This window comes from Phoxinus phoxinus (genome assembly GCF_949152265.1).
Source record: "Phoxinus phoxinus genome assembly, chromosome: 19".
NCBI classification, from domain to species: domain Eukaryota; kingdom Metazoa; phylum Chordata; class Actinopteri; order Cypriniformes; family Leuciscidae; genus Phoxinus; species Phoxinus phoxinus.
Genome location: NC_136894.1, coordinates 18667272 through 18681237, shown reverse-complemented (window position 1 = coordinate 18681237; position 13966 = coordinate 18667272). Strand labels below are relative to the sequence as shown.

Genomic DNA, 13966 nt, shown 5'->3' with positions numbered 1-13966 from the left:
GGAGCCGGAACCCAAGGAGCTTCTGGAGAGGGTGAAGGCAGAACTGGGATGGGGACAGAGGGACATGGTGAAGGACCAGAAGAGAGAGGAGCTGGGACGGCGACCCATGGGGACATTCCCAGACAATCATATAGTGTCTGTGCCATATCCACAGGGGGGAGATGTGGAAGAAGAGGGTGGAGAGAAGCGGAATGAGGCGCTCACTTCCATTGCAGGAGGTTTGCAAGCCTTCAACAGACAGAAAGGAGGATTTGGCTTTCGATTTGGCAGAAAGTGAAGGGGAAGGAGTGTGTGTGTGTGTGTGTGTGTGTGTGTGTGTGTGTGTGTGTGTGTGTGTGTGTGTGTGTGTGTGTGTGTGTGTGTGTGTGTGTGTGTGTGTGTGTGTGTGTGTGTGTGTGTGTGTGTGTGTGTGTGTGTGTGTGTGTGTGTGTGTGTGTGTGGATTTACTTAACTATACTTTGGAGACAAATGTGTCCCTAAAAGTGTGGTAAATCTGACAAAACCTCCCTTCAGGAGTGTCCTTGGTAAATTGGGGGGTGGGGGTCAGGGGTTGTCTGCTAATGAAAAAGTGTATCAGAGAAACACTGAAATTATGTTTATTTCATGGGAAATTTATGACATTTATTAAAAATTGTTAACAAATATTCTGCAGTCCTGCACTTATTTTTCCACAAAACATCTTTCTCACTTAAGGTTATATGCTAGGTGTGTATGTAACCGGTTCTACTGACCCGCTCCGAGTGGGAATCTCACCGCGGTCTCCGGTGTGGGAGTCGGGTGATCTACCAAGGGGGCTAAAGACCACAGCGTCAGTCGCTAGAGCGCCTCTTGAGATCAGGGGAGTGAGGTTTACACGCACAGCTCTTACTAGCCTACGACATTTACATGTATACTGTCTTTGACTCAAATTGGCAACTATCATTAAACATCTTCGACTTCCGGTTGCTCTGCAGTGAGAAAATCTCTGTCAGTTTAAATTAAAAGTTACATTAAAAATAGACATGTCTACTGAGATTGTCTGTAATAATTATAATAATAGTAATTACACACCTACATTCCTGATGACTTAAAATAAGTTTCCTGGTTTGAAAAACATCAATATACAGTAGGCTATGAATCTTTCTGACAGTAGAAAATGCCAAATATTTTTTTTTTGTGGCAATGAAATGTGAAAGAGAATGTCTTAGAGATAACTTGGTCGGGCAAAACATATCGAGAGCAATAACTAAGATCTCCTTTATAGTTTGAAAATTATTGTGTGTGGTATTAGGCTTATTACCCAGAATGCATGGCCACTGGAATTACAATACAAAGATGGGCTTGATGATAAAACATTTGATGAAGCAATCAGTCAAGGGGAATTAGCTATTGGTCTAATTTTTTTCTCTCTCTCCTGTTTTCGCACTTTTTTTAAAGGTAGCCTACATATAAATTCTTCAATACAGAATGACTGCATGAAACATAGCTATTGCTGTTTTATTACTTTTAATTTAGCCTACTGTTAGCTTTGCGCATAAATCTAACAACATGGAAAAAGGTCAATGCCAAATCAAAAAGCTGTCCAGATTAGTCCACTGACTGTTAGAGATATTTATAGGCCTAATGGTTTACATATAGCCTAAGCTATAGATATTGTTGTAGGAAATCCAATAAATAGCCTAAAGCTTATTTCGTTTAATCCTATTTAATTTATTTAGTTTTGATTATGTTATATGAAATGATATTCACAGAACAGGAACAAGAAACGTCTTGACTCTTAACACCACAAGACGAGCAGAAACTCGTGACTACCTCCGCTCCAAGTTTTAAGTGACACTGATCTCTCTGGTTTAGTATTGGTTAAAGGTATCTAAGGGTGTGGCTGGGGATCTGGATTTACATAGGCAATTAACCTGTCCGACTGGTATCAGTTAAACTGGAGCCGTCAGCTGAGGAAGACACAGAAAGGCAGTGAAGCTTTAACAGGCTTGAAAATGACACTTTTCACCGTTTTGTGTTCGGCAGTTCTCCTCTGTGCTGTTGTACCTGCCTGGAGCGGTGAGTCTGCTGTGATTTCGATTAAGATAATATTATTTATAATATATAAGTAAAACAAGCGTTGTCATTTATTGCAGTTTCTCAACATATTCATTACTATATATTATCAGAATATAGGCTACTAAAATGCCCGAAACTTTAATATGCCCATATGTCCAAGTCTGTTTAGGTGTATAGGTGTGTCGGTAAAATGGCGCAGGTAAACACGTCTATTGAAATACTTTCGGTTCAGAACCTGTTGAGCTTCCTTGACAGTTTGTACAGTTCGTAAAAAAAGTTTACGAGTTAAATCATCTCGACTGATCTTTTAACTAGCCCCATATTAAGGGTGAAATGTTTCTTTTTACCTGCGACTTTCATATTTTAAAAATTAAAAATACATTTCGTAATTTATTTTATAGGCTAGTAGAATGACGTGTTTCACTAATTAAAACAACCCGTCTTTGATTCAGCATCTGAAAGGGAAGAAAAATAGGAAACATAAATAAACTATTTTCTAGTTCATTATGAGATTTACTTTTAAAAGAGAGGAATTCTTCACCAGTCACACTAAAAATCTTTATGAAAAATTTGGAGAGATTTTTAATAGGCTAACAAAATGAATTTAGGTTAGTTCTTGAAATACAATATCACAGAGGAAGACTAGGTTGCACTTTCCTTTAAGGTGTCCTTGTTCATGCAAAAGTACTGTAGCTACTATTCAACATGTACTTGGGGTTATAGGGTTAGGATTAGGATTTGTTTAGTGTTAGTTGCATGTAATTATGTTATTACTGCAGTAAGTTCCTGTATGTAACATTAGCACTGTAAAATAAAGTGTTACCGAATTGTTCCCCATTAAGTTATGAAAATATTATTTCTGAATGTTCACTGAATACTTAAAGCATCCAGTTTTTTAAAAATGTTTTACCATCATTTTTAAAATGAACATTCCATTTTATCATTTTTCAAACATTATGGGAACGTTACTTTTGAATTTTCTATGAACATTTTGAAACTATAGGCTAACATTTAAAAACAGTAGATGAACATGGAACTAAAAATTTTCAGATAAAACTTCCATGAATGATGAATAAATTATATTTTTATGTTAATGTTTTGAGAACATCATTATTAAAGAAAAAATCACTTTGAATAAGTTACTTGACAGCCTCCAATAAAGCCACAGGCAAATTATCCATTGTGTAACAACAGAATGGTGTTTGTACATCAATGAAGTTTGTCAGTTGTCGCCTCCTGCTGGGATAACGATTTCATGATATATTTATAAAAATAATAGACTTTATGATCACAAACGTTCATGGCTGATTTTATTTATATAACCATATTCTGAGTGAATGTCTATTGTTTAAATAGATTTTTTTTTAATTCCTTTGCATTGCAGACACACACTCCCTGTACTACATTTACACAGCCTTGTCCAAATCTGTCGAACTGCCTGGCATTTATGAATTCACAGCTATGGGTCTTCTAGATGACAGACAGATTGACTATTACAATAGCAAGGAAAAGAGAAAGATTCCCACACAGCACTGGATGAAAGAGAAAATGCAGGAGGATTACTGGGAAAAAGGTACCCAGTCAAGAAAGAGCAAAGAACAGTGGTTTAATGTCAATGTCAAAATTCTGATGGAACGTATGAGACACAATGATTCAGGTGAGGAACATTGATACATATTAACCTGCATACATGTATAATATAATATAAGTACAATATAATATGATAATATTATATTATATTGTTATTATCATCTGAAAAATATTTTGTTTTCTGTCCTTTTCAGATGTTCATGTTCTTCAGTGGAGACATGGGTGTGAAATTTATCAAGAGGGAATTGAAACTAAGTTTTCCAAAGGCATTGATGAGTACAGTTATGATGGCGATAACTTCCTGTCTTTTGATGATAAGGAGTCTCAGTGGGTTGCCCCAGTTGATGCAGCTGTTCAAACCAAGAGGAAATGGGATAATGTGCCCATCCTGAACCAGTACACCAAGGGCTACCTGGAGAAAGAGTGTGTGGACTGGCTCAACAAATTCAGAGAATATGGAGATGAGGAGCTCAGAAAGGGCTGTGAGTAAATGTATTTGTATTTGTTGATTATCTGCAGCTGTCATAGAGATATAACTGATTGATAAACTGTGTCCGCAGCTCCTCCAGATGTTCATGTGTTTGCGAAAAAGTGTACCAGTGACAAAACTAAGGTGAAACTCACCTGTATGGCCAGTGGTTTCTACCCCAAAGATGTGACGTTGACCATAAGGAAATATCGCTCATCCCTGCCTATTAATGAGATCGAATCCTCAGGAACCAGACCAAACCATGATGGAACCTTTCAGTTGAAGAAGAGTGTGTACATCAAGGAGGATGAAAAAGCAGAGTATGACTGTTTTGTGTCCCACAAAACTCTCACAGAACCAATTATTGTCACATGGGGTAGGTCAAGTGAAAGTATTTAATCATTCAATACTTGGTCTTTCCTCTGAGGAAACAATGGTGGAAGTGCCTATACTTGAAACAACTTGAAAGCATGATCTGTAAGTTTTTAGTAACCGATTAGCTTAGTGAAAATAGAGTTACATCTCTGTGTTTGTGACCATCATGACACCTGCAGTGTTTACTGAGGGTTACACTCACGGAAAGGATGGATCACGTTTGTGTCGGAGACTCAGGGTCTATAAAAGAGAAATTATGCCACGTAGAAACTCTTACAGAGTGAAAACAAACACTTGCGATCCATAAACGTGTCTATAAGTACACACAGTCTCATGAATAATTATATTGAGAGATAATGAGAGAAAATATCACAAACTATGACATTGACACTAAGAAGATCTTAAACCCGAAAGTCAAAAATAGTGCCAAGATAAGTTTTCTATTACAATTAAAATTATCTTCTGTAATGTGCAACACAAACACCTGTTAAAATCTCAAAAAAATTAGTTGAGTGTTATATGACCCCTTAGAATTACTCTTTATTAAAGGCTTAAAAATGGAATTGAATTTTCTAAATGTAGTAGACATTTAGACTTTAGACAGTATATTATTATTATTATGTTTTTTTTTTTTTTTCAGATGGAAAATGCAAAGACTGTAATGAAGGCCCTGCCATGGCTATTGGAATTGGAATTGGAGCTGCACTTGTTGCAGTTGTAGCTTGTGTTGCAGGGCTCGGCTTTTACCTTTATAAGTCTAAAAGACTTGGTGAGTATTACAACTTAAATACAGATTCTGGGCACAATCTTTTTAATACTTTTCTCTGATAAAGGCTCTTTAAATGTCAGAACTGACAGTACTTCAGAGAGAATTTTTTTTTTTGGCAGTTTGTCCAAAATCTTGAAATAGTCTATTGAAATCTATATTAATGTGGTTAAGTTGCAAACAACTAACCTCCCCTTAAAAACTATACTTCTTAAGTTTTTTTTGTGCTGACTAGATTTCACTTGTAGATTGTAGAACACACACATGTAGATTGTAACTGTATTTATCATATTTATTTGCAATCCTCTCTAGTTTTCCCACAACAGAGTGCTACAAATGGATTAGTGCTTTTGTACTATTGTTCTTTTTTGTGCATTTTGTGCAAACCAAGTGCTTTAAGAAATGATTTTATCTTTCATGCCCTTTAGTTTCAAAAGAGAAACCCAGGAAGGATGAAGAGAATAGTTTTCTGCCAGGTACCAGTTATCCCATTCTTAATATGTAATCAGTCTTCTGTATCAGGAGATGTTGAAATACACTTTGACATTTCATTGTTTCTTCAACTGGACAAGAGAGTGCTAGTAATGTCACTAAATCTCAGGAGGAATGTATTAATTTCGGTAATTATTATGTTTTAGATATTCCATTTATCGGGGTGATGTTAACTGTATGCACTTACAACTTGTTCATTAAATATCTGCTGTAAACATTACAAAAAAAAGTGGAATCAGAGTGTAAGTTTTATGATGCAGTTCAACTTCTCTGATGTGACTTGATTGCCAGCTGCTTAACTTGAATATCTGTGTTACATGTCTCAAGATAAAGCTGGAAGTGTTTCAACTGACTCTGGTGAATATGCGCCTTATTCAAATATATGATCCCTATTTAGCATCCCTATTTAATGTCATCTCATGCATAGCAATGCAGAAACACATTGACATTTCACTGTTTCTTCAACAGGAAAAGAGAGTGCTAGTAATATTTCAGGCAGTGACAGATCTCTGGAGCAAGGTCATAATTCCGGTAATTATTATGTTTTAGATATTCCATATACCAGGGTGATGTTAATTGAATGTACTTGCAACTTGTTCATTATTAAATGTCTGCTGTAAACATGGCTAAACAATGTTTGGAATCAATATGTGCATTTTACGATGCAGTTCAAAATCTCTGATGTGACTTGTATTGCTGCTTAACTTGTTTGTTACAGGTGAGGAACACAGTCAAACTGGAAGTAAGATAAGCAGTTCAACTGACTCTGGTGAATATGCCCCTTATTCAAATATATATATCCAAATATCTCATCACATACACACTTCCTGAATCTCATCATCTATGGGTCTGCATAGCCTCATGAGCTCTATATGCACACTTTTTACTGTTTCCCATACATGCTGCTTTTGATCCTTTTTCTGCTTTTCTATTAATTTTTGGTGCCCAAAAATTTGGTGCCATCTCATGCATATAGCAGCACTGCAGAAACATGTTGACATGTCACTGTTCTTCAACAGGAGAAGCGAGTGCTGGTGCAAGTAAAGAGAGCAGTGTTACTAACTCTCAGGAGGAGGTGAACAACGGGGTAACTATATTTTAATTGTAATATATGTGCTGCCAGAGGGAACATTTTGACAGTTTTGTGTTTTTCCATAGGCTAGGGTAGCACAGGACATTTATTTACATTTACTGACAAGAGAGGCTTTACTCATGTGTTAGACAGACTGTTGTGCTCAGCAGAATAGAAGATTGGGACATATTCTGCTGTTGCTGTCTGCGTAGGGGAAGCTGATTCCACCATTTGGGATTGAGGATAGCAATAGCCTTGTTATGGGGCCTGGGCTTTGAACTAGCAGAGATAGGGAACCAGTGGGAGGTGCAGATAAGATGAGTTACATGTGAATATTAGGGAAGGCTGAACATCAGCCGAAGTCCAGACAGCAGAATATTCACACCTAGATGGACATGACCACAAGCGAGTAAGACAAAAGCAGACTACAGGGCCAGTACCAGGATGTGAGTAGCTAATTTGCTAAGGGTGCCTATATGCTGAAGTGCACTCTAAATTGGGGAACACTGGGAATGCCTTGATTTAAAATGTGATGGTGTAAAGTTGTGTAGCTAGCTCTGAGTAAAGTGTACCAAATCTGGTATTTCATTTTTAGATGTACTACTCACCTAATATTAAATATTAATATTTAGTAACTAATAATAATAAATTAGATAACACGTGTCTGTCTGTATGTCTGGTAGGACTCCAGTGGCAAGAGCAAGGCAGAAACACAATCACTTCTACCACAGAACAACCCTTGATACGAAGGCAGAGCATCATGGAAAATTTGTAATGGCAGATTTGTGGTATTTGTCATAGACAGTCCTGACAAGCATTATATTTTTTGGGGGTTGCTGGTGAATAACTGAATTATATATTCTATTTCATATAATTTGGATTTAAAAAAAAAAAACTTTGCTCAAGAGATTGATATTTTTTAGACCAAGTACTCAAGTACGTAAAGAAAAATACATTTATATGAAAAGAGCTTTCCAGACGTATTATTATTGCTACTTCCAAAGGGCCAGGGTAGACATTTTTTTTTTATTTTTTTTAATACCAATGAAAATAATCCTAAGCATACCTGAGAAATAAATCCCAATAACTATCCTGAATACTAATAGAAATTAGATATATTATTTTAAATTCTTGAATGTCTTGTGAAATATTGATAATGTAGTGGTGTATTGTTAATTTTTTACATTAATTGATTAATTTTGTTTTAATACACTGACTTTTAGATAATTATACAATGTTGATAACAATAATTTTTAACTTAATCAGTGGTACAGTATATGTCTGTCTGTTATTTATGTGGGATCAATTTATTCTTAAATTAGACTAATTAGACTAGACTTTTTTTCTTTCTTTTTTTACATGTTTGTACATTCTGTCTATAAATCTGGAGCCTCATATATAAAATGTTGTGTATAAACTGTCCTACATTTTAACTAAGACAATTTCTCAAATGTGCGTACGTGTAATTTCGAACAAATTAACGTACACACAAAAAAAACTTGTACGGCTCTCTTCCAGATGTGAAATCGCAAATGATCTTGAAATTGTGTGCAGCTGAAATGTTTCAGATAATTTTAATATAATGAATATTATATTAATTATATTAATTACCCCCTAATTAATATCATTAGCATATAAAATAGCACCAGTCTTAAAGTAGCTTAAAGTCCAACTTTAATGCCGGGTAAGCTAACAGGGTTTTGGAAAACCATGTTTAGGGCTATATGTTTTATTTTAAGTAAGTAGCCTTTCATTTGATTAGCCTATTATTAAGCCTACTACTTCTGATAATACTAATTATAATAATGTGGGATTAGCATAATTGGGGAAAAAGTAATTTTGTATTTATGTATTTCAAGCTTTGAAAAGGTTGCTGCATGGTTAAAGTATGCTATCATATCAGTCAAAATTGCATTGAGAATAATTTTTTTTTAAACTGTAAAGGGTTTATCCTACTTTTATTTGTGTATCGCCTACTCACAATAAAAAACAAAATATTGTGCTTTAAAGGTTTTTACAACTACTAGGACACATTTCTCAATAGATAACTTTTTCAAATCTCTTCACAGTTCTCCTAACCAACTTTCAGCTTCACAGCAGTTCATTTCACATTCAAAATGCACTAAAACTACCAAAACACTTCATAGGCCTACATGTCTCAAATCAACTATTTTTTCCATAACACTAGCAAAGGTTTCACCCAACAAACACACTTTGTCGATCATAAAACACAGACCTAAAAACACTAACATCAGGTAGCATTATACAATGTTTTCTTTTTCTTTACAAAACAAGAATGACACTCTCTATTGCATGCTTATAATAATATGTTGCATTGCATAAACATGTGCAGCATGGTCCATGTTTACATTATACAAAATTATTCCTAAGTTTTCCACTTTTGAATGGATGATAATAAAATTTAAAGAACCCCTTGTGTAGGGGTTCAGCATCTAATTGTTTTGATAGTATTTGATTTTTTAGATTCAGAATATATTTCAATATGGTATTACTGTATAAATGTAGCATACTGCTGTCTTTTTCAGCTTTGTATTTTGTTAGGTTTTGAACTTAATCTTTTAAAAACTGTAAAACTTATGTAAACATGCAAATTGGCCTGTAAAGTACACAAAGTTGTGGTGGTGTTTGTGTCTGTTACAAAACAATTAATGTAAATTGAAAGATGTCATCATTGAATACATTTAGTAGCAAAGCAATGATAAATGATCCACAGTTTAGCTCACATAGACTACTGTTGTGATCACTGTGTGAAGAGTTTGGAAAAAGTGACCTAAGTATTGAGAAATGTATCCTAGCGATAGTAAAAATACAAACAACAACTAACAATCAGGATGCGCTTTCGGCCGTCTCGGGTTCCTTTAACTTGAGTGCATCACAAAAACAAACCTATCTCAGCGTAACCTACACTTGTCGTACAGTTTTTTTTTTCATGTTCTGATATTTGCACATATAAAACATCTAATAATAATAAGCTAATAATAATTTGTCACAAACATGTAGATACTCTAATTAGAATAGATTTTTCTGTCAGGAAAATCAACTGAAATGCACATCCCTGATAATAATAATAATAATAACTATTATCATTATTATTATTATTACTATTACTGCTGCTTAGATTTCTAAATACCTGCAGTACTCTTGACTCTGCCACAAGGAAAAGTGCGTACAACCCTGACGTGGCGGAAAGCACTTTTCCACGTCAAATACCGTTTTTATAAATATGAATTTTGGCGTGTATTTTAGCGTACACACACTCTAAGATCAAATCTGTGCGTACTCATGTTTTATAAATGAGGGCCCCTGCTGTCTACTGTTTCATTTAGGGTTTCATGGAAACAATGGTACAGCCACTCGTGAACAATGTTTGTTTCTGTTGTTTCTGCTAACCTATAAACTTGTCCTAAAGGGATTTTGGTCTCATTTACTTTAAAAAACTGAGGAATCTGATAGGCATACACATTGACTTTTTGTAAACATTTTCACAAAAGCAAATAAAACCAATAGGTACTACTATATCAAATACCTGTGAGGATTTCTTGAACTTTGTTATAAGAAAGATTGAACTGATTAGAGAAGATATTGTGCCTTCTACTAATATTGTTCAAGCAGCTCTCACTCCAAGTTCTTGTGTATTTGATGGGTTTGATCTTGTTTTTAAAAGATCTGGGCCCGTATGTATAAAACTTCTAAGAAATGCTCTTAAGAATAGTCTCAAGCTTTGACTTAAGTATAAAAAAATACTTAGTAAAGAGTAGGACTTTTCTAAGAGTAGGAGACTTTTATAAAGCAGCTAAAAGCAACTTTCAGTAAAGTATAAGACTGATTATTAAAGTGGGACTTAAGTGCTGTGAACTAAGGACTACAATGATGTGAACCCAAAATGGCCGCCCTCAACCTCTGAATCAGCCAATAGTGACACAACAGCATGACACCAATTATGTAATGTAATTATAATAAAATAATTTAATTAAGACACTGAAACTTTAATTTTAAAAAAAAAAATTTTGCTTTGCATTGTGCAAAATTATCACAAATTAGTACTGAAGGAAAATTGTCAGATTCACCTTTTATTCAAATAGTATTAAAAATGTGTTAAATATTTTTGTAAGCGTATTGTGTAGTTGTGCCTGGAGTCAATTGTTTATTTGTGATAACACAATGAAACATTCCAAATTGTACAGACATAATTGTTAGCCAGGCTGTCAAACAAAGAAATTATGAACACGTGAATAAACGAGAGGACAATGAAATATTAATAAATGATTATATTGCAGACAATGTATGATTTTTTTTCTCCTGTGAGCTTTTTAGTTTTTCTAAAACCTGTAGCTGTAGTTTGCCCTTTTTTGTCACTTAATATTCAACAATAATATTGATATGCCTGCATTGACACCATTATATGAGAATTGAACTGAACTGGACCAGAGTGGCTGTATAGGTAAATTAAATAGATAGATAGTTCATACCTCCGGGGGGTCGGCTGCGCGCCTGCCTTCGTCTTCAGGCAGGAAATGCAGATTCCGTTACCCTCGGATTGCGAGCTACAGACGGGGCCTACGCCAAAGAACCTTATAACACAATACTTGCTTGATGGGCTGTTAATAAATGTATACTTTGTCACGTCATCCGAGTCTTTCTGGTAGAAATGAATCAACACTGAACTTAAGCAGGACAATGACACTAGTTGCTGTACAGCCAAGACTAACTTTGTTGCATTATTTTCCTGTAATCTATGTAAAGCTTTGAAACAATCTGTATTGTAAAAAGCACTGTAGAAATAAAGGTAACTTGAAATCATTTTGTAAGATAAATACCTTCACTAAGTTTAGTGTTTTGTTCTTCTTAACAAAATATAAATATAAAAATATTTTCCTCATAATTTGATGGTTTAAGCAAACTTGTAGGGTCATTTAAAAAAAACCTTCGCACATCACTTTTGGCCACTTTTGTATATTTGGTGTGGTCAGTGTCACAATAGTGCTATTCAAGAGCCTGCTAACTGTGGACTGAAGGACTCAAGTCATTACAGGTTCACTGCTGCATTTTTCCAGTTGCCAAAAATTATTACTTTCATTTCATTGCTATTTCATTTCTTAAAGGTAAGTTACAAAAAGAATATCTTGATGATTAAACTTTGTTATCGTTTGATCAACTCATTTAACTACAATACATCATATTTTCATTGAAAAGTGCATGGCCGCGTCCTCTCTGCTGCCATCTTGTTACTCCTAACTAGTTTAGGAGACCTCTCCAGCTCTCTTAAATAATTTAGGAGCTGAGACCAAGTCTTAACACTTAGGAACCTTTATGAATCACACTTATTCTTAAGTTTAGGAATAAGAGTAAAATTATGTAATTCTTAGAATTTTGTCAAACTTGAGACTAAAATTTTACTCTGAGTGGCTTTATACATACGGGCCCTGTTTGAAATCATGGGCCAATCTATTATGCTATCTATTGTGAATAGTTATTTAATGAATGGTGTCTTTCCACCCTCTCTTAAACAAGCAGTGGTCTATCCCTCAATTAAAAACAAGGGGCTGTATGTATAAAGCCACTCAGAATAAAGTTTTAGTCTTAAAGTCAGTCAAAATTCTAAGAATGACATTTTTTTTTTACTCTTATTCCTAGACTTAAGAATAAGTGTGATTCATAAAGGCTCCTAAGTGTTAAGAATAGGTCTCGACACTTGCCAGGCGTAGAGAAAAACCCTCTAGTCTGACAGATCCAGCCTTGACAACACTCTTTAAACCTGGCTCTTTCTCGTTCTGAACCACTTCCTCCTCATCCACGACCTCTTATAAATAATCTTACTCTTCTCCCTCTCAGACTGATTCCATCTACAGTTGGTATCAACATTCAGTGCACCTGTGCACTGTAAGAAAAAATTATGGATACGTCGAAGATCTCAAAAATGAAGTTTATTACAGCATAGCATTGGCAAGGTATAAAAAGCACCTTGGGTTCACCGGCTTCAGAATGAACCCAGAAAATCTAAATCTTAAGCCTTTTATCCTGTTACAGTTTACCACTCGTAATGTAAATTAAGTTCTGTCTTAAATGTAAATTGAGGATAACAATGAAAGTGATAGCCTTCTGTTCCCACATCTTCGATATCTCTTTCAAATAAGAACAGCCAAATGTTAAGGTGATAAGATTGTTTGAAATCCAGGATGGTTCTTGATTGCCCTCTGACGCTCCCACGCTATAAGTGATATATCACTGCGGTGATACTATTTACATATTACTGAGATTGGAAGGAATTGTCTCTATGATAAATAATCTATTTTTAGGGAAGGAGCATATTTAAATGAACATATTGGAGTGGAAGTTGGATCAGAGCAGACTATAATTCCTTACAGCATTCTGGACAGACTTATATTTTGTACAGTTGGTTTGATCACATAGAAACAAGTGTGAACAATTTTGAATCGTGTGTAAACGATGACAACTGTGTTTAAGTTGTGTTGAACTTTTGCCACTGTGTTGTGTTTTGCGACACAAAACACTAAACACAGGTGTGAAAAAAACAGTGCGAAATGTGTTTTAGTGAGTGTTTATTTATGTGTTTAGAGTTTTGCAAAAAGTGCATAAGATTGCAAATATTGTCTAACTGCCTAAACTTGTTTAAGGTTTTGCAGAAAGAGTGATTTATTTGAAAAATTTGGTTTAGGCTGGTGAGAACTTAGTTCAGAGAATAGTATTTAGTGTCTTAATAAAAAGAAAGAAAGAGTCTCCCAAAAGAAAGAGTCGACTCTGAACCGCCTTAATGAGTCTTTTGTATTCGAATCCCACTGAGTTACTGTTCTACATCACAAGAATAATACACTAGATAAGCATAATGCCCATGTTGTACGTTGACCGCCCGCAAACAGCTTGACCCGCCCTTCAACGTGGGATTTGACTGATGACTGCTTATATCTCAAAGTTCAATGCGGGATTTGCAAAACGCTTGCTCCGACAGTACCCAGTTCATTTGGACCAACTTGCCCCTCAGAATCACAACGTGTTATTGATGTACAGTATATATTTTCTACCGGGTGTTCAAAATACGTAATTTTGTGTCTTATATTGTGTAAGTTTCCGGCTAACTCATGTTATTACTGTCTTACTGAAATAGTTCTGCTAAGCAGCTGTGGGC

At 35.2% G+C, this 13966-nt stretch overlaps 1 protein-coding gene across 2 annotated transcripts; it reads left to right on the top strand.

Annotated features, from left to right (window-relative positions):
- Positions 1-1876: 1876 nt before the first annotated feature.
- LOC306987218 (H-2 class I histocompatibility antigen, Q10 alpha chain-like) lies at positions 1877-8334 on the top strand. Of its 2 annotated transcripts, XM_079591305.1 has the most exons (12): positions 1883-2037; positions 3422-3694; positions 3822-4109; positions 4188-4472; positions 5112-5240; positions 5666-5714; positions 5805-5857; positions 6057-6086; positions 6198-6260; positions 6448-6498; positions 6749-6816; positions 7485-8334. In XM_079591305.1, exons 1-12 carry the CDS (start codon positions 1974-1976, stop codon positions 7542-7544), a joined length of 1413 nt encoding a protein of 470 aa, XP_079447431.1. In that variant the 5' UTR covers positions 1883-1973; the 3' UTR covers positions 7545-8334. The 2 variants fall into 2 exon arrangements, with proteins under 2 accessions (XP_079447432.1, XP_079447431.1); XM_079591306.1 differs by lacking the exon at positions 5805-5857 and having other exon boundaries at positions 1877-2037; positions 5666-5713.
- Positions 8335-13966: the final 5632 nt, after the last annotated feature.